This window comes from Molossus molossus, unplaced genomic scaffold (genome assembly GCF_014108415.1).
Source record: "Molossus molossus isolate mMolMol1 unplaced genomic scaffold, mMolMol1.p scaffold_m16_p_11, whole genome shotgun sequence".
Taxonomy (NCBI): Eukaryota; Metazoa; Chordata; class Mammalia; order Chiroptera; family Molossidae; genus Molossus; species Molossus molossus.
In genome coordinates, this window is record NW_023425346.1 from 91,651,024 (window position 1) to 91,673,003 (window position 21,980).

The 21,980-nt window shown below is 49.9% G+C and overlaps 3 protein-coding genes across 12 annotated transcripts; 1 reads left to right on the forward strand and 2 right to left on the reverse strand.

The window, feature by feature from the left end:
- Positions 1 to 255: 255 nt before the first annotated feature.
- Positions 256 to 11,874, reverse strand: GLB1L (galactosidase beta 1 like). Of its 7 annotated transcripts, none has more exons than XM_036254139.1 (17): positions 11,763 to 11,874; positions 10,457 to 10,570; positions 10,096 to 10,262; positions 9,694 to 9,844; positions 9,477 to 9,537; positions 3,487 to 3,581; positions 3,212 to 3,386; positions 3,067 to 3,125; positions 2,843 to 2,964; positions 2,694 to 2,734; positions 2,395 to 2,513; positions 2,019 to 2,093; positions 1,809 to 1,898; positions 1,582 to 1,695; positions 1,153 to 1,284; positions 721 to 936; positions 256 to 551 (listed from the first exon to the last, which is right to left on the reverse strand). In XM_036254139.1, the coding sequence occupies exons 2-17, from the start codon at positions 10,529 to 10,531 to the stop codon at positions 282 to 284; spliced, it is 1,962 nt and encodes a 653-aa protein (XP_036110032.1). In that variant the 5' UTR covers positions 10,532 to 10,570; positions 11,763 to 11,874; the 3' UTR covers positions 256 to 281. The 7 variants fall into 7 exon arrangements, with proteins under 7 accessions (XP_036110032.1, XP_036110031.1, XP_036110033.1 ...); XM_036254138.1 differs by having other exon boundaries at positions 10,457 to 10,706; XM_036254140.1 differs by having other exon boundaries at positions 10,457 to 10,581; positions 11,763 to 11,868.
- Positions 11,875 to 11,935: 61 nt separating this feature from the next.
- STK16 (serine/threonine kinase 16) lies at positions 11,936 to 15,410 on the forward strand. 4 transcript variants are annotated; one of them, XM_036254146.1, is made up of 8 exons: positions 11,936 to 12,045; positions 12,410 to 12,599; positions 13,164 to 13,383; positions 13,639 to 13,772; positions 13,947 to 14,067; positions 14,194 to 14,289; positions 14,694 to 14,815; positions 14,930 to 15,410. In XM_036254146.1, the coding sequence occupies exons 2-8, from the start codon at positions 12,514 to 12,516 to the stop codon at positions 15,066 to 15,068; spliced, it is 918 nt and encodes a 305-aa protein (XP_036110039.1). In that variant the 5' UTR covers positions 11,936 to 12,045; positions 12,410 to 12,513; the 3' UTR covers positions 15,069 to 15,410. The 4 variants fall into 4 exon arrangements, with proteins under 4 accessions (XP_036110039.1, XP_036110042.1, XP_036110041.1 ...); XM_036254148.1 differs by lacking the exon at positions 11,936 to 12,045 and adding an exon at positions 12,070 to 12,286; XM_036254149.1 differs by lacking the exon at positions 14,694 to 14,815.
- Positions 15,411 to 16,800: 1,390 nt separating this feature from the next.
- TUBA4A (tubulin alpha 4a) lies at positions 16,801 to 20,588 on the reverse strand. Its single transcript, XM_036254145.1, has 4 exons — positions 20,484 to 20,588; positions 18,537 to 18,759; positions 18,077 to 18,225; positions 16,801 to 17,845 (listed from the first exon to the last, which is right to left on the reverse strand). Exons 1-4 carry the CDS (start codon positions 20,484 to 20,486, stop codon positions 16,874 to 16,876), a joined length of 1,347 nt encoding a protein of 448 aa, XP_036110038.1. The 5' UTR covers positions 20,487 to 20,588; the 3' UTR covers positions 16,801 to 16,873.
- Positions 20,589 to 21,980: the final 1,392 nt, after the last annotated feature.

Genomic DNA, 21,980 nt, shown 5'->3' on the forward strand with positions numbered 1-21,980 from the left:
GGCCCTGAGAGGGCACATTTACAATGGTCCTAGGTTACTTCTTCCCCGAGAAACCAGAGTATTTGGAAGATTGGGGTGAGAGACACTCAGGAACCAGGACAAAGATAGGGCCACAGAGGTGTGTGGAGCTGGTACTGTCTCTGGAACTTTAATCACAATAAAGTTTGGCAAGGAAACTGCACTTGTACAGTTGTTGTGGCCTTTGATACTTAGTGGTCACCATGGCTAGCACCGAGGGATCCTGCCCACTCCACGTCCCACCCAGGTCCAAGGGTTACCTTTCAGTGCCCACTTAACTCCATTGGTTCAGAGTCACTTTGTGTATCAGCTGAGAGGGAATAGATGTATGTCTTGTGCAAGGTGCTATTGAGGATAGGACTATCCAAAAATTGGATTTCAGGTTGGGGAGGCACATTTTCTAGCTCAAGCAATGTGATTTTGTTGAGAGATCCTGTGGGAAACAGCAGGGGTCTTGGCACGTAGAGGGTCTGTTGTGGCCCTCTCTTTGTCCAGTACCGGCCCAAGTTAAACCCATTGATCCAGACTTGGCCCTGTGGTGGAGGGAGGAGAGAGGAAAATAATAAATGGCTAGTTGTCAAAAGGATAGAATCATCCTCTTTTGGATTTCTAATTAGAATAACAACTTCTGCTCCCTTTTCTTCCATGATTTTCCTGTCTCATCATCCCCCACCCCCACCCGACCACCACCATCAGCAGTACCTTGGTCCATCCAGGTAGAAAGAGAAATGTGTCTCCACCTGAGTCTAAAATTGAAAACGTTGTGGAGTAGAAGATGGGGCCAGAGGGAATTTGAGGACGTGAATTTTTCAGCAATTGAGGGGGAAACCACCACTTTACAAGTTTATCAACTTCCAGAGGGAACATCAGCCAGTGGGTAAGGATTGTTTGCCCCAGAATTGGTGGCTCTAATAGGCCCTGTGAAGAGGGTAAATGAAAATTCATCATTCAATAACCTGTAAGGTGAGACTGTCCCTAATCAAGCCCTGAGATGCAACTAGTAGCCATGTCTAGATCCCCGCAAGCCACTATTTTGCTAAGGACATGGCTTTTGCTTATCTTCCATCAGGCCCCTATCTTTTATATTTGGTCAATAAAGTTATGGGGGCGAGGGGATGGGCAAAGCTAGCTCACCTTGAAGTCACTGTAGTTAGACCCGAAACTAAGCCTCCCCATGTTCTCCAGCAAGACATCCACTGTGGCCCCCATTTTCCCCGTCAAAAATAGTTTGTGTTTCATGTTTCGTTCCAAAACACCTTGAAACACCTGTGGATAAGAGGATCTATGACAGGAAGGGCTCAGAATCTAGCTCCTGGCCACCAAACAGGAAGCCACATTAGGATATTCATTCAGAGGGCAAAGAGAAGGTAGCCCATCTGTCAAACACCCATCCATTCTAGAAGCTTACCCTTAGGCAGACTCTTTCTCATCCCAGCTTATCCTGGACCCCCTGCAAATGTGGGTAGGCAGTGGGAAAAGGTAGATAGGGGAACTTAAGACTAAAGGGTGCTTGGGAGGAGAGGAAAAGGGGGCTCACAAGGTAGCCTGGAATTAGGTTCCTACCCCATCTACCATCACGTAGGCACGGTCATGTACTCCGTTGTTTGGAACCCAGAACTGTGTTGGCTCAAAAACAGGGTACATTAGGTAGGTCCGGTACAACATAAAGCCACGGTCCTGGGTGTGGAAGAATGAGTACTTATGATAAACAGATAAAAAATGATACTGTGGGGAAGATGCAGACCTTGAGGAAGGTTGCCTTAACCCCTGGATGTGGGATTATGCATTACCTGCCTGACAGCCTCAAAGGTCATTGGCAAGATGGAATGGATAGGTCCTTGGGGGCACAGTAAGTGCAGGAAATCCAGCATATACCCATCCTATTAGAATAAGGGTGCAGTTTCAGAATAAAAGGAAGTTTCAGAAGAGAGGGAAGGGCAGAATGGAGGGCTATTTAGAAGATAATAGGGTAGAATCAGAAGAAGTGGGAAGGAGCTTACCAGGTACAGGGTCAAAGGTCCGAGCATCATCTTGGGGCTGGGGGGAGGTAAAGGTCCCAAGGGGATTTCCTGGAACTGAGCCCAAATTCTCTCAGGAGCCATAGAAAAACCACACCACCCCTATTCCAAGACCCTAGCACAGGGTTCTTAACCTGGCATCCAGGGAAGGGCTTCAGGGGTCATGAAGATCCTGTAATTTTGCACATACTTGTGTGTATCTCCCCATGTAGTCCCAGCTGGGCAAGTGGGAAGTGCTCACAGGGCTCTGTAGCCCAGACAACCACCAGTGATTTCTGGGAACCCTTTACAAACAATTTAGGCACTCCTTCCCCCAAATTAATAAAAGCCTTTGGCGCTTAATGAAGTGGTAGGGCACCTGGCTGATGACATTTCGAAGAGCAAAAAGCTTAGGTGTGACGTCCCCTGCTTCAGATATTGGTGCATCGTAGTCATAGCTGGTAGTAATTGGAAGGAAGTGTCCCTTCTCATCAGCACCTGGGGTTAAACCAATTTAATTAATTCAATATTATCTAGGCACATGCAGAAACTTTTGCCTTCAGAGGGAGCAGTGGTGGCCGTATCCAGCTTCCTTCTAGATATCCTAAACTACCCAGCCTTCAGATTCTCATTCCTTGCTACCTCCCTCCTTCCGCCCCAGGGAACATCTGAACTCACCATTCCAGTAACCAAAGTTGGTACCTCCATGAAACATGTACCTGAAGTGGGGGAAGGTGGAGGAAAAGGCACAGCTGACCCATGGAATCTTAACTTTCATCCCCAACACCCAGTTACAGATTCATGTTGACCCTGGTGTCTCCAGTTACATGTTCACACTGGCTCCCAACTTCAGCATGTTCTCAAGTCCTCTGGTTACATCTGTAATGGACCGTGTGGAGTGATTCTGGCCCCAGTAATCCAGCCAGCCTGTGTAGTACTCAGAGTTCACCTAGTGTGAAGTGAAAGGAGCCATGAGCATGATGGGGAACTGAGCTCGACCCATTCCCAACCCTGACTCTTGCCTTGATTGCCCTCCCCTCTGGCTTCTCACCAATGGCCCGTGGGGTTCATACTCCCTTTGCAGGGCAAAGATTTTGGTCATGTTGTCAGCTGCAGAAAGGAGGCACAGGTGAAAGATAAACATCAGAAGAGGTGCCCCTTCCCCAGACTCCATTCCTAACCCTTGCTCAGGAGACCTGGGCCAAAATCTACAGTGGTATACAGTCCCTCGAGGGAGCCACACTTGAGTCCTTCAGGCCCATCAGTGGTGAAGAGCAAGATTTCTTCTCCTAGTAGTGCCCGGAAGAGCCCAGCCAAGTGTCTCATGTAGCTGATGTCACAGGCCCTATAGCTTCCATATTCATTCTCCACCTGCCAGCAAAAAGGAAAAGAGGAGCCCAGCTATGATGTAGAGAAGGTTAAGGACCCCTGTCACCTCCTTCCCCTTGCCCAGTCAACTTTCCATTTGTACCTGAATGCTAATGATGTTGCCCCCATTGTGGTAGAGCCATGGATATATCTTGGGCAGCAAGACCTTGAACCAGGAGTCCACTGCGGCAAGGAAGTCTAAAGGAAGGAGCAGTGCTCTGCTCATTAGGGCCCACCACCTCCACCATCCCCACAATGCCAGCAACTTCAGTGCTGCCTGAACTTTGGACTGAAGTTTATATCCCACTTGTCCACAACTAAATGTGGGAAGCAGTAACTTTTAAGCTCTCAACCCTAAGCACTAGTATATTTGCATGGCAATGAAATTTGAGCACAGGAAACCTGAAACCAGTGTTTCTTGTAAGCTTATTTTTTAAATGTAACAAAAATGTTAAACACATCTCATGGAGCTATTATTATGTAATCGATGTACACCTGAGATTGCTATGAACTAGCATGGAAATTCACAGAAATGTAGATTGCCTGACCTTGATGTAATCGACAGTCCAGATAATTTAAGTCATGCCTTAAATCTCAACTCCTATTTGTGATTTTTGTTGATTCATCCTCATGGTTTTCATGCATGTTATTACCTTTGCCTGACACTTCCCTACTCTCCTTTACCTAGCCAACTCCAACCCAGTCTTCAGGTCTTCATATATTTCACTTCCTCAAGAAAGCCTTTGATATCCCAGATTAGGGTAGATCACCCTGTTACACACTCTCATATCACCTCACTTCTCTTTCAAGCATGTTGCCAATTATAATTAAACATTTATTTATGTAATTGTTTCCTGTTGTTCTCCCCCACTAGTGAGCAGGAACTTTGTCAAGTTCATTTGCTTGGTCCCTATCACTGAGGACAATGCCTAGCAGATAGCAGACTACCCTCCCCCCCTTTATTGACATTACAAAGAGAGGAAGGGAGAGGGAGAGAGAGGTAGAAACATCGATGAGAGAGAACACCGATTGGCTGCTTCCTACATGCCCCCCACTGGGGATTGGGCCCACAACCTGGGCATGTGCCCTGACCAGGAATCAAACCAGCAACCTCTTGGTGCATGGGTCAATGCTCAACCACTGAGCCACACTGGCCGGGCAGATAGCAGACTCTTGAAGGTGGATTTGGTTAAAGATATTTTGGAGGATATTTTTGTATTCTTAAAAGATTTAATTCCTTTTTATTATGGGTGGTGACTAAGCACCAAGCACTGTTCTAGGTTTTAGGGATACAGAAAAGAACAAAAGAGACAAAAATCTCTCTTTGTGGAATTTCCTTTCTAGTGAGGGAAGCAGATAGTACATTATATAGGTAAAATATATAGTGGGTTTGCCCTGACCGGTTTGGCTCAGCAGTTAGAGCATCAGCCTGCAGACTGAAGGGTCATGGGTTTGGTGCCTGGTCAGGGGCACATACCTGGGCTGCAGGTTCCATACCTGGCCCTGGTTGAGGTTGTGCAGGAGGTAGCCAATCAATATGTCTCTAACACATTGATGTTTCTTTCTCTCTCTCTCCCTTCCTCCCTTAAACACTATCTAAAATCAGTGGACAAGTATCCTCTGGTGAAATTTTAAAATAATAAATAAATAAATAAATAAATAAATAAATAAATAAATAAATAAAATATAGTAGGTTAATGCCAAGGAGAAAAATAAAACATGAAAGGAAGATATAAAATGGTGGCATGGGGCCCTGGCCAGATTTGCTCAATGGTTAGAACACTGGCCCCAGGACCAAAGAGTCATGAGTTCGATTCTGGTCAAGGGCATGTACTTTGGTTGCAGTTTGGTCCCCAGCCCTGGTCGGGATCGTTTGGGAGGCAATCAATCTATGTGTCTCTCTCCCGGAGATGTTGCTCTATCTCTATCTCTCTCCCTCCCTCTCTCCCACTCTATCTGAAGATAAATGGAAAAATATCCTTGGGTGTGGATTTAAAAAACTAAGTAAATGGTGGGGTTGGGGGAGAGCTTAAATTTTAGAGGCTGACCCAAGGAAGGCCTTACTATGAAGGTGATTCTGCAAAAAGACCTGATGGGTTTGAAGAACAGCAATGAGGTCAGTGCAAACAATGAGAAAAGTAGATGTAAGGGAGGTAACTGAGCCAACTAGCAACTAGTAGACCTTTTTTTTCTTTTGTTAATCCTCACCTGAGGATATTTTTTAGATAGAGTGGACTTTTGTTAATCCTCACCTGAGGATATTTTTTAGATAGAGTGGAAGGGAGGGAGGGGGAGAGAGAGAAAGAGAAGACACATTGATCGGTTGACCCCAACCAGGGCTGGGATGGAACCTGCAACCCAGGTATGTGCCCTTGACTGGGAATCGAACCTCAGTCCTTCAGTCCATGGGCCAATGCTCTAACCGCTGAGCCAAACCAGCCAGAGTAGGAACTGGTAGACCATTTTAAGGAATCTATAGTTCATATTCTGAATGAGATGAGGACCTGTTGGAGAGGTTTAAGCAGAGAAATGACATGATCTGATATATATATTTAAACATGTTTTAACAGGATCACACTGGCTATTGTATTGAGAATAGACTATATAGGGGAAGGTCAAAGAAGGGAAACCAGTTAGGAAGCAGTTAAAGTAACCCAGCTGAGAGAGGTGTTCTGAACCAGCGTGGTGGCAGTGGAAGCGATGAAAAGTAGTTGAATTCAATATATTTTGAAGGTAAAGCTGACGGAATTTTCTGATGGACTGAGTGTGGGGTGTGAGAGAAAGAGAGACATGAAGGATTATACTATAGTGTTTAGTCTGATGAGTTGGAAAATAGGGTTGCCATTAACTGAGATGGGGAAATTGTAGGAATAGCTGCTTTGGGAAACAATACCAAGAGCTTAGTTGTATGATTATGAATTTTAGATCTTCCAATGCAGAAGTCAAGTAGGCAGTTGGATATATGTTTTTGGGGGCCAAAGGAAGGTCCTGGAGTTACCATTTTTCAAAGTCATTAGTTATTAGGTGGAATTTAATGCCATGCAAATGGATGAGATCATCCAGGACATGAACTTAGACAGAAAAGAGAAGCATCCAAGGACTGAGATCTGAAACACTCAAACATTTAGCAGAAGGGGAAATGGAGAAGAGCCAGTAAGAGATTGAGGAGTGGTCAGAAAGATTGTGGGGAGAGGGGCAAAGACCAGATAAGTGTAGTATCATAGACGCTGAGAGAAAAATGTATTTCAAAGATAGTGATGAACTGTGCTGAATGCTGCTTAGTGGTCAAGGAGGAAGAGGTCTGAGAAATCACCATGGAGTTAACGATAAAGAAGTTACTGGTTTTCGCCCTGGCCGGTTTGGCTCAGCGGTGAGAGCGTCGGCCTGCGGTCCAGAGAAGTTACTGGTTTTCTTGGGAAAACCAGAGATTGCAGCCCTGGCCAGTGTGGGTCAGTTGATTGGGCGTCATTCTGTGCACCAAAAGGTTGCTGATTCCTGGTCAGGGCACATGCCCAATCCATGGTAGGGGTTATGCAGCCAATCAAAGTTTCGCTCTCACAGTGATGTGTCTCTCCCTCTCCCAACCTCTCTCTAAAAATCAATAAAAAAAGGAAGTGAGAGACTACACGTAATACTCACCATTTTTACCATTTAAAAAAATAGAGACAGATTGCATGTGGGTATTCCATCAATACTTTATCATTTAAAATGTATTTCATAGTGAGCTGAGTTTGGGAAATGCCATCGGGGCTTAAAGTTCTCCAATACCCTAAGAAATGAAACAGCACCTGGAGATTCCTTAGCAGATATAAAGCATTTACCAGAGTGATCTTTTTTTTTTTAAATTTTTAAAATTGATTTTATTTTTTTTTTTTTTTTTATCCTCACCCGAGGACATTTCTTCCATTTTATGTTTAGATAGAGTGGGAGGAAGGGAGAGAGAGAGAAATATCGACGTGAAAGGGACACATCGAGTGGTTGCCACCCACACGACCCAACCAGGGCCAGGGACAAACTGCAACCGAGATACATGCCCTTAGCGGGAACCGAACCCGGGTCTCTCAGGACCGCAGGCCGACGCTCTAACCGCTGAGCCAAACCGGCCAGGGCAAATTTTTAAAATTGATTTTAGAGAGAGGAAGGGAAAAGAGGGAGGGGGGGAGAGAGAGAGAGAGAGAAAGAAACTGATCAGCTGCCTCCTGCATGCCACTACTGGGGATCTAGCTGGCAACCCAGGCATGTGCCCTGACTAGGAATCAAACTGGCAACCTCTCAGTGCATGGGACAATGCTCAACCAACCACACCAGCCAGGGCACAGTGATCTTTTTATTTTTTTCCCCCCTCTATTAATTTTAGAGACAGGAAGGGAGAGGGAGAGAGAGATAGAAACATCAATGAGAGAAAACATCAACTGGTCACCTCCTGCATGTCCCCCACTAGGGACTAGGCCCACCACCTGGGCATGTGCCCTGGCCGGGAATCGAACTGGTGACTTCTTGGTGCATGGGTTGACACTCAACCACCGAGCCACACTGGCTGGGTCAGAGTGATCTTTTTAAAAAGCATAAATCAGATAAAATTATTCTCTTGCTCTAATGACTTCCTATATGCACCTGAAATGAAATTCAAACTCCATGAAATATTGGGTATCTCGGAACTTAATCTTGAGTTCTCATCTTTTCTTTCTCTACACTCTTTCTCCAGGTGATATCTTAGTATCCATGAATTTAAGTGCCATCTGTAGATTGATAATTCCCAAATGTATATCTTTAACCCGGACTTCCCCCTAAGCTCCATATGCACATATCCTATTGCTTTCTTAATATCCTCAGATAGGTACGAAATTATAAAAATTGAACTATGTTCTCCCAAAAAGTTGTTCCTTTGCCACACCCTGTCTTCTCTATCTTCTCCCTGTCAGTAGATGGCACCACCATCTTGACTGGCCAGAAACTTCATCCTTTTCTTTTCAGATCCCATTCACAATGCCCCCACCACTACCCCTTCCATCAAAATCTATCAATAAGTCCTGGTGATTTTATCCCCGATCTATATCTCAATTCTACTCTCTTCTTTCCATTTCCACCACCATCACTTTAGTCCAGGAGCCATCATCTCCTCAACTACAGGTTTAGTCTCCCAATTGGTTTCTTCACCATTATTCTTATTCCCCTCAATCCATTCTCCATATCCAGGCTAAAGTAATCTGAAAACAAATCTGATCATGTCACATCTCTGATTAAACTCTTTCAAAGACTTTCCACTATGCTAAGAATAAAATGCAAACCCCTTACAATGGCCTACTAGGTCCTGCATCAGTAATTCCTCTCTATCTCCAATCTATGTTATACCACTCTCTCCCTTACCTACTATGCTCCAGCCATGCTGGCCTCAACCATGCCATGTTCTTTCCGATCCCTGGGCCTTAGAATATACCATCCCCTCTACCTGGTCATTTGCACCTCACTCTTCATATGACCAGAGCATTTCCTTCCCTAGAGTCAACTGAATGTCACCTTTTCAGAAAAGCATTTCCTGACCTCCCTTCCTAAAAGAGGTCCTCTCTATTATTCACTATCTCAACTCCTTCTATTTTCTTGTGTGGTGTTTTTATAATTTGCAATAATATTACAGGTTTGGGGTTTCTTTAAAAAATCTGTTTCGCCCAGCCAGTGTGGCTTAGTGGATTGAACATGGTCCCATGGACTGAGAGGTCATGGTTCGATTCTCAGTCAGGGCACATGCTTGCGTTTCAGGCTCAATACCCAGTAGGGGGAGTGCAGGAGGCAGCTGATGGATATTTCTCACAGTGATGTTTCGATCTCTCTCTCTCCCCCTTCCTCTCTCTCTAAAAAAATCAATAAAAACATATTTTAAAAATCTGTTTCTTCTACTATATTACAAGCTCCATTGCAGGGATTAGGTCTGTCTGATTCCCCAGTTTCTAGTATTCTTCTGGGCATGAAGGAAGCACTCAATATATATTAATGATCTCCCGTTTGGCGATGGTCTCTTCTGTTTTGGACACCCAAATGACCCATTTTGTCATCATTACTTGCTCTTTTTGTGTGAAATTTTTTGTCTCAACTCACCTGGATCTGAAGTTCTCAGACGAACATTAGGTTTACGAAGCAACCAGGCTGGGAGACCCCCCTAAGACAAAAACAAAGACAACAAAGAAGCATGTGGGTTTTGTTGTCTAAGAAAAAATTAAGATAGTGCTGGAAGTGGCCCTAGAGTATGGGCAGAAGGGAATAGCCTAGGAAACCCACATGGGTAGCTTTTGTTCTATCCCTTCAACTAACTCACCATCTCCCACTCTGCACAGATGTAAGGTCCTGGTCTCAGTATGACCAACAGGTTTGCTATAGATGCCTCATTCAGAAATGCAATGAGATCCCGGCTGCCATTAAAGTTATAGACCCCAGGCTCTGGCTCATGGTAGTTCCAGGGCACATAACTGAGAAAGGAAGAGATTAACAGGACCCAAAGCATGCATGGAGAGTTGCCTTGGAGACATAAGGGCTCTTGGCCTTGCAAGGAATCTCCAGGAAGCTGTTGGAAGGAGGTCCTGGCCCACCCTTGGCCTGGAAGTCCCAGAGCTCTAACCCCTCATCATACCCACCCAGTTTTCCAGTCCCAACCCCCTTTTTAAGGGGGTGGTAGGAAGAGTAAATCCCACCCCTCCATGGCTTTCCTGAGCCCTCTTACAACTGTACGGCATTGAGGCCACTCATTCGCATCTTGAAAAGCCGGTCAGCCCAAAGCACCCGAGGTACCCGAAAGTAGTGCAAGCTGCCAGACACGTAGCGGAACGGAACCCCATCCAGGAGGAATCTATCCTGATTCCAATCCACTACGAACGACCGAGTGTCTGCCTGCAAAGGGAGAGACGTGCTTAGCAGAGGTCTGAAGGAGAGGCAGGGGGAGGTATGGGCGTGTGGGTGGGCATCTGCCAAGAGCAGAGAGATGGTACTACTGGCTCTGCAGAGTGTTTTCTTATTTTCACTTTGTCTCCTACACCAGATCTGATGCAGCCTCACCGCGGGCTGGCTCAATCCTCTTATCTCACCTGGGGCAGCAGCAGCAGCAGCAGCAGCAGGAGCAGCAGCAGGGAGGGAAGGCAGAGCGGCTTCCTCAGCGCCATGGCGCTTTGACAGCGGTCCAACTGTCACGTGGTGGATTCCTGGGAGGGAACTTCAGCGAGCAAGGAGAGGCGGAGACCACCTCAAGTTGCCAGGCAGTTAGCCTGGACTTTGTCTCCCACTACTCTATTAGTTTGTAAAATCCTCTACATCTTGAACCAGCTTTATCAGCGTCACCTGGGAATTTGTTAGAAATGCAGAGTCTCAGGTCCTACTCAGACGTATAGAATCGGAATTTGTATTTTAACAAGATTCCCAGGCGATCGTAAGCACATTCGAGATTGAGAATCAGTGCTCTACTAGACTGAGCTCCCTAAGGGTTGGAAGTGCTTTGTTCATCTTGAATCCACAGCGTCCAGCACAAGGCCCACACAAAGCAGGTTAAATCTAGATAAATGTCATAACGGGGCGGGGGGCTAAAACAGGTTCAGAACCAAGGGAAACTAGGAAAATCTTCCCAGTGATATGTAAGGGGGTGTTGGGGAGGTAGCTTAGAAAAGGGATATTTTTTCTGGAGAGCACTATTTCAGCAAAAACACCATCCAGGACATTCCATCTTCTTTGGATGTGTGCCCCTTTTCCAATTTATCCCTGCCTGCCAGGATAAGAGATGTCAAGGACAACTGCTTGGTGCCAAGGCTTGGGAATTTCCATTACTCTTGCTTTCACAGTCCCAAGCCTGGGACGTGAGGACCAGGGTAATAATACTAATACTTCTGTTTGTCACTTACTGAGGACTATGCGTCAGATTATTCGAGGCACTTCACATATCATTTACACTTAAAACAACTCCATGAGGTAGCTAATTATCATTTGAATTTTACAGATAAGGAAACCGAGGGACAGAAATATTAAGTAGCCTGTCCAAAGTGACACTTTAGTAGAGATGGGATTTGAACTAGGCAATCTGGCCTCATGGATCATGCACTTAACCTTAGGTACTGATATACCTATTTTATCGATAGGGAAAGTGATATTAAATAACTTGTCCAAGGTCACACAGCTAGTGGGCTATTATTACGGCCAAATTTAGACCCTAGTCTGGTTCAAACCTGAGCTCTTAACCAGTGATAAGGGTGCTGGGACATAAGTCAGAGCCCACAGGGTTGTACTGATCAGAGCTCCAGAAGTCCAGGTCGCCAGCACCCACCCCTCCCTGAATCCTCCTCACCCCCACCCCCTCACTGGACTGTAGTCAGCCACCCAGCGCGCGAGAGATATGAGGACTCCTACCTTCGGCATTGGGAAATGGAGGTCCCGGGAGCCTCGGGCCGAGCCCGGTTTTGCTCCCCCCCGGCGTAGGTGCTGGCGTCCTGACCCCTACTAAAGGCCAGGTGTGGAACCCTCACCCGGGTCCTGGTACCGCTCCTCACGCAGGCCTAGCCCGCCCCCAGCTGGTCAGCTCCGCGCCCCCAACATCCTCCGGATGCCAGGCGATTGCTAGGATACCGCAGGCCGTTACTCGGCGCGGAGTGATGACGCAACCGCGGCTTCCGGTCCTTGCTGCCCAAGCCAGGTCAGTGGGGAAGCTCAGCTGGACTCCCCGGGGTCTCCACGCCGAGGCCGTGGGTGGGCTCTGCAAGGGATGGTCCCGAGCCTCGCACCCCCCTCCCCCGGGAACTGCCCTGTGCCCTGCCTTGCGGCCCGACGGGCGTGGGGGACCGGGGCTCCCACAGGTGGGCCGGTGGTGCCGGAAGCGTTCTGGTAGTCGCTGCGTGGCCTGAGGCTTTAAAGCACCTGATCCCAGCTGCTTGGAGGTGGTATCGCCAGTCCCCGTTTTCTCCAGATTCCGAGACTTGGGCCTGAGCTCTCCACATTAGGACTTCAGGGGTCGTCTGGACCGTGCTCGGCCCCCGACCCTGCCGTTCTTTTACTTCCAGTATGATCCTCTGGGCCCCCAGCGCATTGCCTGGAAGAGCCCACTCAACCTGGACGAACCCTTTGGCAGCCTCAGACTGTGCTTGAGGAGGATGACTGAGACATTATGGGCCACGCACTGTGTATCTGCTCTCCGGGAACTGTCATCATTGACAATAAGCGCTACCTCTTCATTCAGAAACTGGGGGAGGGGTGAGTGTTTGGAAATCACTAGTCCCCAGGGTTATGGTGATTGAAGGACAGTAGTCAGCACATGATAGGGTCACAAAGGTTTTATTCTGTAACCTATCTTTTAACTCACCTGACAGAGCCTAGTGACATGCTGGTCAAGAGAGTAGATTCTGTAGCCAGGCCTCCTAATCCACCTGTGTAACCTTGATAAGCCATGGTTTCTTCATCTGCTTAATGGAGATAATTACTATCGTGTGTAACTGATGGAGCTGTGAGGATTAAATGAGATAATGCATATAAAAGGTCTGGCCAGTGCTTGGTTCACAGCGCTTAATAAATGTTGACTGTTTACTGTTTATTGAGCCTCTGTCATGCGCAGAGCACTGGGTTATGACCACAGAACCTTAAAGATTACTATGTCCCAGCTCTAGAGCTCAAAGTGTAATAATCTTAAGACTTCTCTTAGAGCCACTTTTGGGAGGGTTTCTACTAAATGGGAAAGACACCCCCCCCCCCCGGAATTCCTCTGGGTCTAAGCTGTGTGGGAGATGACCATGGTCCTTCACTGACCCCTTTGGCCCACAGTGGGTTCAGCTATGTGGACCTGGTGGAGGGGTTACATGATGGACACTTCTACGCACTGAAGCGAATCCTGTGTCACGAGCAGCAGGACTTGGAGGAGGCCCAACGAGAAGCAGATATGCATCATCTCTTCCATCACCCCAACATCCTTCACCTCGTGGCTTACTGTGTGAAGGAGCGGGGCACTAAACATGAGGCCTGGCTGCTGCTACCTTTCTTCAAGGTCAGAAAGTCTCCTTGCTATGGAGGGGTTGCAACAGAGCCACCATCCAAGGGCTGTGTGAGCAGTCAAGTATATTAGGAAGCAGAGGCTATGTCCTGGATTTGACCACTTCAAATTTGGAGTTTAGAGGAATCTAAATGGGACTGTAAGGTGTGGTGTGTGTGGTGAAAGATGGATAGACTTTTGAAATAGAGAAGGGATCAGGCTTAGGGAGCAGAAGCTCAGAAAACAACTGTGGGGATACTTGTGTTGCAGAGAGGTACACTGTGGAACGAGATAGAAAGGCTGAAAGACAAAGACAACTTCTTGACTGAAGATCAAATCCTTCAGCTGCTGCTGGGCATCTGCAGAGGCCTTGAGGCCATTCATGCCCAGGGTTATGCCCACAGGTCAGTGGTAGGGCCCTTTGTACTTTCTGGGGCAGAAAGAAAGCCCCACCAGGAGAAATGAGAGATCTCGGCTCTCCTCCCAAGGAACAGCCCCTGTGATTTTTTTTTTTTTGCCCCTGGGATTCTAGCCTCCCTATTCAGAGATGCTCATGGGTCATTTCCACTTCCCAACAGGGACCTGAAGCCCACCAATATCTTGCTTGGAGATGAGGGGCAGCCAGTTTTAATGGACTTGGGTTCCATGAATCAAGCACGCATCTGTGTGGAGGGCTCCCGCCAGGCTCTGGCTCTTCAGGTAAGAGTCTCCAGTTTCCTTTGCCCACCTGCTTTCCATCCCTGACCTCTTCTGGTGCATTCCCCAATTTGGTCACATGACCATAACCTGTGCCTCACTTTTTGAGCTCTGGGGCCACTGTTCCAGGACTGGGCAGCCCAGCGGTGCACCATTTCCTACCGGGCCCCGGAGCTCTTCTCTGTGCAGAGCCACTGTGTCATCGATGAGCGGACTGATGTTTGGGTGAGGAGCGTTTGGGTGGGAATCTGGGTGGAGAGGAGTGTTGCTCTGTACCTCCTGTGAAGTCGAGGAGTAGGTCTTTGGTTTCCAGTGCATGGGGCCCCAGGAACCATGTATGACCCCATCCCCCTCAACTTCCTTCCTGGGAACTGTCACTGACACTGTATTCAATTGCTCAGGAAGTGGTAAAACCCTGCCCTTTGAACAGGGTTGGTACAGAGTCAAGGTTGAAGACAGTGGCTAAGCAGAGGTCTCCAGCTAACTGGCAGTTTCTCTGTGCCCTCGTGGTAGCATGTGGCTGAAGTCAGTATAATCCTTTTAGCTTATGTAGTCTCCTTTCACTACAGAACTAAGAGAGTTATAACCTCCACTGGTCCCATTTTATGGACTAACCAAGTTATGCTCAGTCCCTAGGCTGTGTGCTATATGCTATGATGTTTGGGGAAGGCCCTTATGACATGGTGTTCCAGAAGGGTGACAGTGTGGCCCTGGCTGTACAGAACCAACTCAGAATCCCACAAAGCCCCAGGTGAGCAATAGAAGGGGCACCAAGCACTTCAGACTCTCCTTGACAGTACTGAAGGTGGCGCCTCGGCATGGCGGATCAGTGCCCCTCAGTCACCCTGCCCTCTTCCTTCCACAGGCATTCTTTGGCATTGCGGCAGCTGCTTGCCTCGATGATGACTGTGGACCCCCAGCAGCGCCCTCATATTCCTTTCCTCCTCAGTCAGTTGGAGGCACTGCAACCCCCAGCTCCGGGCCAGCACACTACCCAAATCTGAACCAGTGGCCATGTTGAGGTGGCCCCTGTGCCTTGGAAAGAGGCCCCCATCCCTCACTGGAATCTCCATCCTGTCTATCCAAGCTTGCTCTCTGATAGTTGGGGTCAGGGGTGTTGGGGAGAATCAGCTCAGTCTTCTGTCTCTGCTCTGTTCTCTTACCCCCAGAACTGGACAGGGAGTCTGAGTTGGGGGGTGGCGGGTAGGGGATGGGGAAAGGGAAACTGATAGAATCTGGTAAAGGATCCGAGTAGGACTGCTGAGCTTACATCATGGTCTGCCTCCAAATCTGGGAGCAGAAGAATGTGTAAATAGAAGAATAAAGTGAAAGCAGTTTGGTGTTGATCTTAGTCTCATTGTTCCTGGAGTGAGAGAAGAGATTCAAGGGGCCCAAAATCTAGTTGCCATTTCCAAGGAACAGCCTGGGAAGAATGACTGGAGTGACTTCATCATTCCACATGAGATAGGTATCCTTACCTTAAATCTGGCTGGTTGGCAATGGACAGTTCCTCTAGCTTGTCTTAGTTATAACCTTAAAGCTGTTCTGGCTTGAGCAGGCTTCTATGCCAAGAACTGGGACAAGGGTCCCCTAAATACATATTCAACTTATTCTTTTCTTCATTCCCAGGAGTGGGTAGCTTAGTCAGAGCAGCCCAGCCGGTTTTCCAGGCAAGGGCTTCGGGTGGAGACACCTGGGGAAGCTTTGGGACAGCACTGTAACAGGTCTCTCAGCCTTAGCCTGGGGCAAAGGGAGTGGAGGTAGCAGCCATTTTGGCTCCGAGTCTCCCACACGGTTTTAGCTCACATATGGTTAATGATTAATGAGGCCAGTGTGGTGTGGCAGTATCCAACTGCCACTTCCTGCCTACCCTGCTGAGTAAACAGGGTCCCTGCTTTTGCTGGGCTTGAACCTGTTCCCTAGGGAAGGGCACTTTGTACCTGAATCATAGGAAGGGGGGGCAAGGGCAGGGTTGGCATTACCTGCTTCTGAGACTGAAGCTTCCTTCCCCCAACCCTGCTCACCCCCACATGCTGATGTCAGTGTGGGTCCCGAGGTGCCTATTAGCAAAGTAGGAATTTTCCCTAGGGCCCTGGCAAGAGGCTCCCACCAGCTAGCACAGAGGCTGAGGCCAGAAAGAAAGCACAAACAAAGGGGAGATGACCTGACTTTTAATGGCACAGCCCTAGGCCCCAGCAAAACAGCAAGACAGTAAGCTATGCAAAGCTGTTTATGCAGTCACATAAACAACTCTAGATGGCCGTGTTCCCTCCCATCCCCCAAGCTTATGACTAGGCTCCATGCCAAGGAACTCTGGGCCAGCTCAGCCCCACTCCCAAGCCCTCATAACAGAGGTGCCTGGGCCAAGCCTTGCTTCCAGAGTCGGTGAATGCAGACGCAGCAGGAAGTATAGGGTACTAGTCTAACAAATACAGTGACTGCTGGACTTAAACTTCTACTTGGAAAGAAAGCGAAGACTCATATCCTTCAATAGCTTGTGGCTGGAAAGACTGGTCCAGGATTCGGTCCTCATTTCCTCCCTATCCTGGGTGCCCCTTAGGATATTACATCAACGTCCTTGGGGTCATGTTTCCTGGGCCTGGCAGAGATCCTTGGCAGGTCTCACCTTCTGCCATGGAAGGGAAAAGGGTCATGAGCAGCAAATAGGGCAGCAGCAGCAGCAGCAGCAGAAAGAGGAAGGCAGCAGAAGCTCAAGTACTCACAGAGGGAACAAGAAACCGTGCAATGAGACTGTTTATTTCAAAAGGATTTTGCAATAAACATAGTGAGTGGGCTCCAGGCAGTTGGTCTATTCTTCTCCCTCATCCTCGTCCTCATAGGAGTCGATGCCAACTTCCTCGTAATCCTTCTCCAGGGCAGCCATATCCTCCCGAGCCTCAGAGAACTCACCCTCCTCCATGCCCTCGCCCACATACCAGTGCACAAACGCCCTCTTGGCGTACATCAGGTCGAACTTGTGGTCCAGACGGGCCCAGGCCTCGGCAATGGCGGTCGTGTTGCTCAGCATGCACACAGCACGCTGTACCTTGGCCAGGTCACCTCCCGGTACCACAGTGGGCGGCTGGTAGTTGATGCCCACCTTGAAGCCCGTGGGGCACCAGTCCACGAATTGAATACTGCGCTTGGTCTTGATGGCAGCAATGGCAGCATTGACATCCTTGGGCACCACGTCTCCACGGTACAGCAGGCAACAGGCCATGTACTTGCCGTGACGGGGATCACACTTCACCATCTGGTTGGCAGGCTCGAAGCAGGAATTGGTGATCTCTGCCACGGACAGCTGCTCGTGGTAGGCCTTCTCTGCAGAGATGACTGGCGCATAGGTGGCCAGGGGGAAGTGGATGCGTGGGTAGGGCACCAGGTTGGTCTGGAACTCTGTCAGGTCCACATTGAGGGCCCCATCAAAGCGCAGGGAAGCTGTGATGGAGGAGACAATCTGGCTGATGAGGCGGTTGAGGTTGGTGTAAGTGGGGCGCTCGATGTCCAGGTTGCGGCGGCAGATGTCATAGATGGCTTCGTTGTCCACCATGAAGGCACAGTCTGAGTGCTCCAGGGTGGTGTGGGTGGTGAGGATGGAGTTGTAGGGTTCAACCACGGCTGTGGACACCTGGGGGGCTGGGTAGATGGAGAACTCCAGCTTGGATTTCTTGCCATAGTCAACAGAGAGCCGCTCCATCAAGAGTGAGGTGAAGCCGGAGCCGGTGCCCCCTCCAAAGCTGTGGAAGACCAGGAAGCCCTGGAGTCCCGTGCACTGGTCAGACTGAAAGGCAAGAAAGAGAGAACTCTCAGCCTAAGGAACTCTATCTTCTGGCTCCACAAAAGCCTATACATCTCAGGAGCCAGGGCTAAGACTAATGAGTATTTCACAGCAGCAACATGCTCTGGAACATGTACAATTAGAGATGACTTCCTGAAAAAGACCTGGAAAAAAAAAGTTCCTGACCATTAGCATCATCTCAAAAGCTCCCTCCCTTCCATGCCAGACTCTCACCAGTTTGCGGATCCGGTCCAGTACAGGGTCAATGATCTCCTTGCCAATGGTATAGTGACCACGGGCATAGTTGTTCGCAGCATCTTCTTTCCCAGTGATGAGCTGCTCTGGATGGAAGAGCTGCCGGTATGGGCCATTTCGGATCTCATCTGCAATGGCATAAACCACATCATCAGGGCCCAAACCACAAGGCTGTGCTCAGCCAGGATCGCCCTCCCTCAATGTGGTAGCTGCAGCCAGATATGTGGAATAGCTCATCCTTCTGCCACTCTAAGATATCAGTGTGTGAAAGAAACCCAGACCTGCTGTGCAGGCCAGCCTATGATTAGATTGCCTCCTTTAGAGTCAAACTGGGCGAGGAGTTTTCAGGGCGAGAAAGCCAGGTCTAGACACCTTCTCTCCAGAAAGAAGCTTTAGAGTCACTCTCCACTCCCCTCAATTCTACCCCCCCTTTTCTCACCAATTACGGTAGGCTCCAAATCCACAAAAACTGCCCTGGGCACGTGCTTTCCAGCTCCAGTTTCACAGAAGAAGGTGGTGAAGGAGTCGTCTCCTCCACCAATGGTCTTGTCACTGGGCATCTGCCCATCAGGCTGAATCCCATGTTCCAGACAATAGAGCTCCCAGCAGGCATTGCCCATCTGGACACCTGCCTGCCCCACATGAACTGAGATGCATTCACGCTGAGGGATAAAGAGAAGGGACACAGCATAAGCTCTACATCCATAAGTCCTCACCTCATAAACCTCTCTCCCACCCTATCACCTACTAGCTAGGATGACTCAGTTGGCAAAAGTGGAGGCTTGGGGCTGGACAGAAGTCAGAAAAGGCTTGCAGCCTGTCCTTCCCTGCATAGGACTCCCCAACTGGAGGCACCCAGTAAGGCAGGCCAGCCCCTTAGCCTACTTCTCCATGGGGACCTTGTCAATTAAGAGCTGTGGCTCCACATGACCCTGCCACATTCATAGGCTACTCAGGGAGGATGGAGAGGGCAAGTGCATATGAGAGCAGCACACACTGCAGTAACTGAGACAAGGACAAGCAACTTTTCAGCTGTTCCTCTATCTCTATTCCCATAAAACCAGCTTCTCAAGAGCCTGAGAAAAGACAGGCTTTTCAGACCTGAGTTTGTAGCTACCGGCCCCTAGTCAATTAACTCTTTGCTTTGAGGATGAATAACTAGAATTGCATATAACCCTCTCCCCCTTTCTTTTCTGTGGGCTGCAAAGATGTCTCAGCCTTTCAGTCTGGCATCAACTGACCACACTGCCATCAGGATGCCCTCTGCCCCACCTCTAAATCCCATCTGGCTCTGGGGATCAATCTCATCTGGCTCCTCTCCCCACCTGCAGCGATATTGCTGGTGAGCACAGAGGGCAGGTGAGGGCAATAAGGGTTGTGAGCACTGTGGCAGTCGCTGCCCTAGGCTAGTCCGTGCCAGTCTGAAAGTAACCCCTGAAGCGCCAACGTGGTGCAGCACCAGGCCGCGCAGCCTCCCTGCCCAACACGGAAATGGCGGGGTGAAGGCTTCCAAATACTCATGAGGAAGCGGAACCCGCGGTGAGGCCTCAGAGATAACCTGCCTTGCCCGCAGCAAGATGAGCGCCATCCTACTCCCTGGCCCTATTTGCCCCTCTTCTTTCCAGTTACATCCCAGCAGAAAGCGAGAATTAGATTTCGGCCCCCGTTCCCGGGCTATAAATACCAACCCCCTACACACACCTCTTCCCCTCCCCCCAACTTGGCCTCGGCCCGCGCTACTGCTCAGCGACAGCTGTCTCTGCCCGTCCGCGCAACCGGGCTCCGGCGGGAGAGGGGCCAGCTCGCCTCACGAGACCGAACCCCATTCCTGGCTCAGAAGCGGGGTGCTGAGTCACGGTAGGGGGAGGATGTGGGTAGAAGGGATGCACACACAGTCGGAGGAAAAGGGGATGCTTGACCAAGTAACCTGACCCCCTTCCACTTTCTTACGCCAAGCACGTGTTCGGTCAGTTCCAGGGACTGGGAGGAGGGCTGGGGGCGGGCGGGTAGGTAGGCTAGTGGCGGAGGGCAGCCAAACGGGTCTCCCTCGCCCGCGGAAACTGGGCGCAGGACCGCGTGACTCCCCTTAGGAGGATTAGGGTACAAATCCTTGGTGGAGCAGGAAGGGATCTCCAGGAGAGCTCCTCTCTACTAGTGAAGAATCCCACTCCACCCACCCCCTTCCCCAGCCTTCGAAAGTGGACAAGACGGCTCGGCCAAAGTCAGTAGGACGGGGTGGGGGTGGGGGTAGAGGTAATGCAAACACCCTCGCACCTCCTCGAGATCCGGAACGCCAGATGGAGGGCTCCGAGCATCTCGGGAGGGAGCGTCCCTGGAGGAGAGGGGCAATTAGGGGACGGGCAAGATTCTGTCGGGCCGCACTCACCATGGTGAGTCCGGGTGGTGGGTCTCACGTAGAGTCCGGGTGACGGGTCTCAGTGAGAAGTGCGCCAGCTGCAGTGCGGCACCGGTCTTATATATTGGGGCGGGCCCTCCATCCCCCGCCCTCCCGCTCGCTCGCCCACTGGAAGCTGAGAGGCCCGGAGGCCACGCCCCCCGAGGGGTAGGCGGCTCCGAGGGGTGGGGCCAGAACGGGTCCCCTACCTCAGGTCCAGCCCGGGTCCCTCACCTGTACGACTTGCGTTAAGAGCAGCAACCTGGGCTTTAACCCCTCGCTTTCGGTTTTGAGCCGACACTCCGGGCTCTCGAGCTCCGCTGCAGGTACGCAGGGCGCGGAGCCAGAGCGCATCTCGCCTGCACCTGCGTCATGGGGGCGCCGGTCGCTCAGGTGTTCTGACTTAGGCCGGGTGCCGTAGAGAGTGTTCTCCCTGGGTGGCTGCAGCAGGTCTTGGCCGGTGCCCTCCCCGCCCTGCCTGCCTAGGGGCTCCAACCGGCTGTCTGGCTCCGGCCGGTCCTTGAGGAACCCCCTGCGGCTGCACGCCGCCTGCCGGTCCTTGGCCGGGACGGCTGGCCTTCGCCAACGCCTGTGTGCGGCCGAGGACCGCGAGCTGCACAGCCTGAGCCCCAGGGTGCCGATTCTCTAGACTGCCCCGCCGAGCCGAGTCCCGCAGCCTGTCTGCGAGGGCCAACTCGGAGAATCTGCCTCAGCTCGGCCGCTGCCCGCCGGACAGTGGCCTCGTCATCAGTGCCGTCACTATTAGTGAGCCCTTGCCACTGCCACCTGCCCGCTCTCCTGCTGCCAGAACCGCGGGAACTCTGGACTGAAGTCCTTAGCACCTGGATTCGCAACCTGACTGCTCTGTGTGACCTTGGGCAGGTGACTTAATGTCACTGAGCTCTAGGCTTCTTCATTCATGAGAAGGAGACGATTCCACCCTGAAAGCATTGTTGTGAAGTATCAAAATGTTTGTTGACGCTAAAGAGGAAAAAAGAAAATGAAGATTCTGATATCATGGCCGGTTTTGACTTTCACATCCTCAGTCATGGGGGGAATATATATATTCAGAGAGAGGAAGGGAGAGGGAGAGGGAGAGAGAAACTTGAATTGGCTGCCTCTTGCATGCCCCTGACTGGGATTCAAGCCCCAGGAATCAAAACTGGGACCTCCTGGTTCATGGGACGAGGCTCAATCAATTGAGCAATACCATGGCCCACTACGACCTGCATCCTAACACCCTCAGTACTCAGGTGGAGGCCTCAGCAGGAGCTACTCCTTTCTATGTTTAATTTCCACTTCTTGCAAGAATTAGCTTTTCAATTTACCTCTGTTTTCCCTTACATACCTTATGTTTTCTAGCTGTCTCCATTCATTGGTGAAATTCATCAGGAAGTGCCTCATGTACCCTTTGGCACGCCCTTAAGAAGTCTGTCTCCCTGGCTAGTCACTTGGAAAGGATTCACCTGCCTCTCCTACCATAGTATT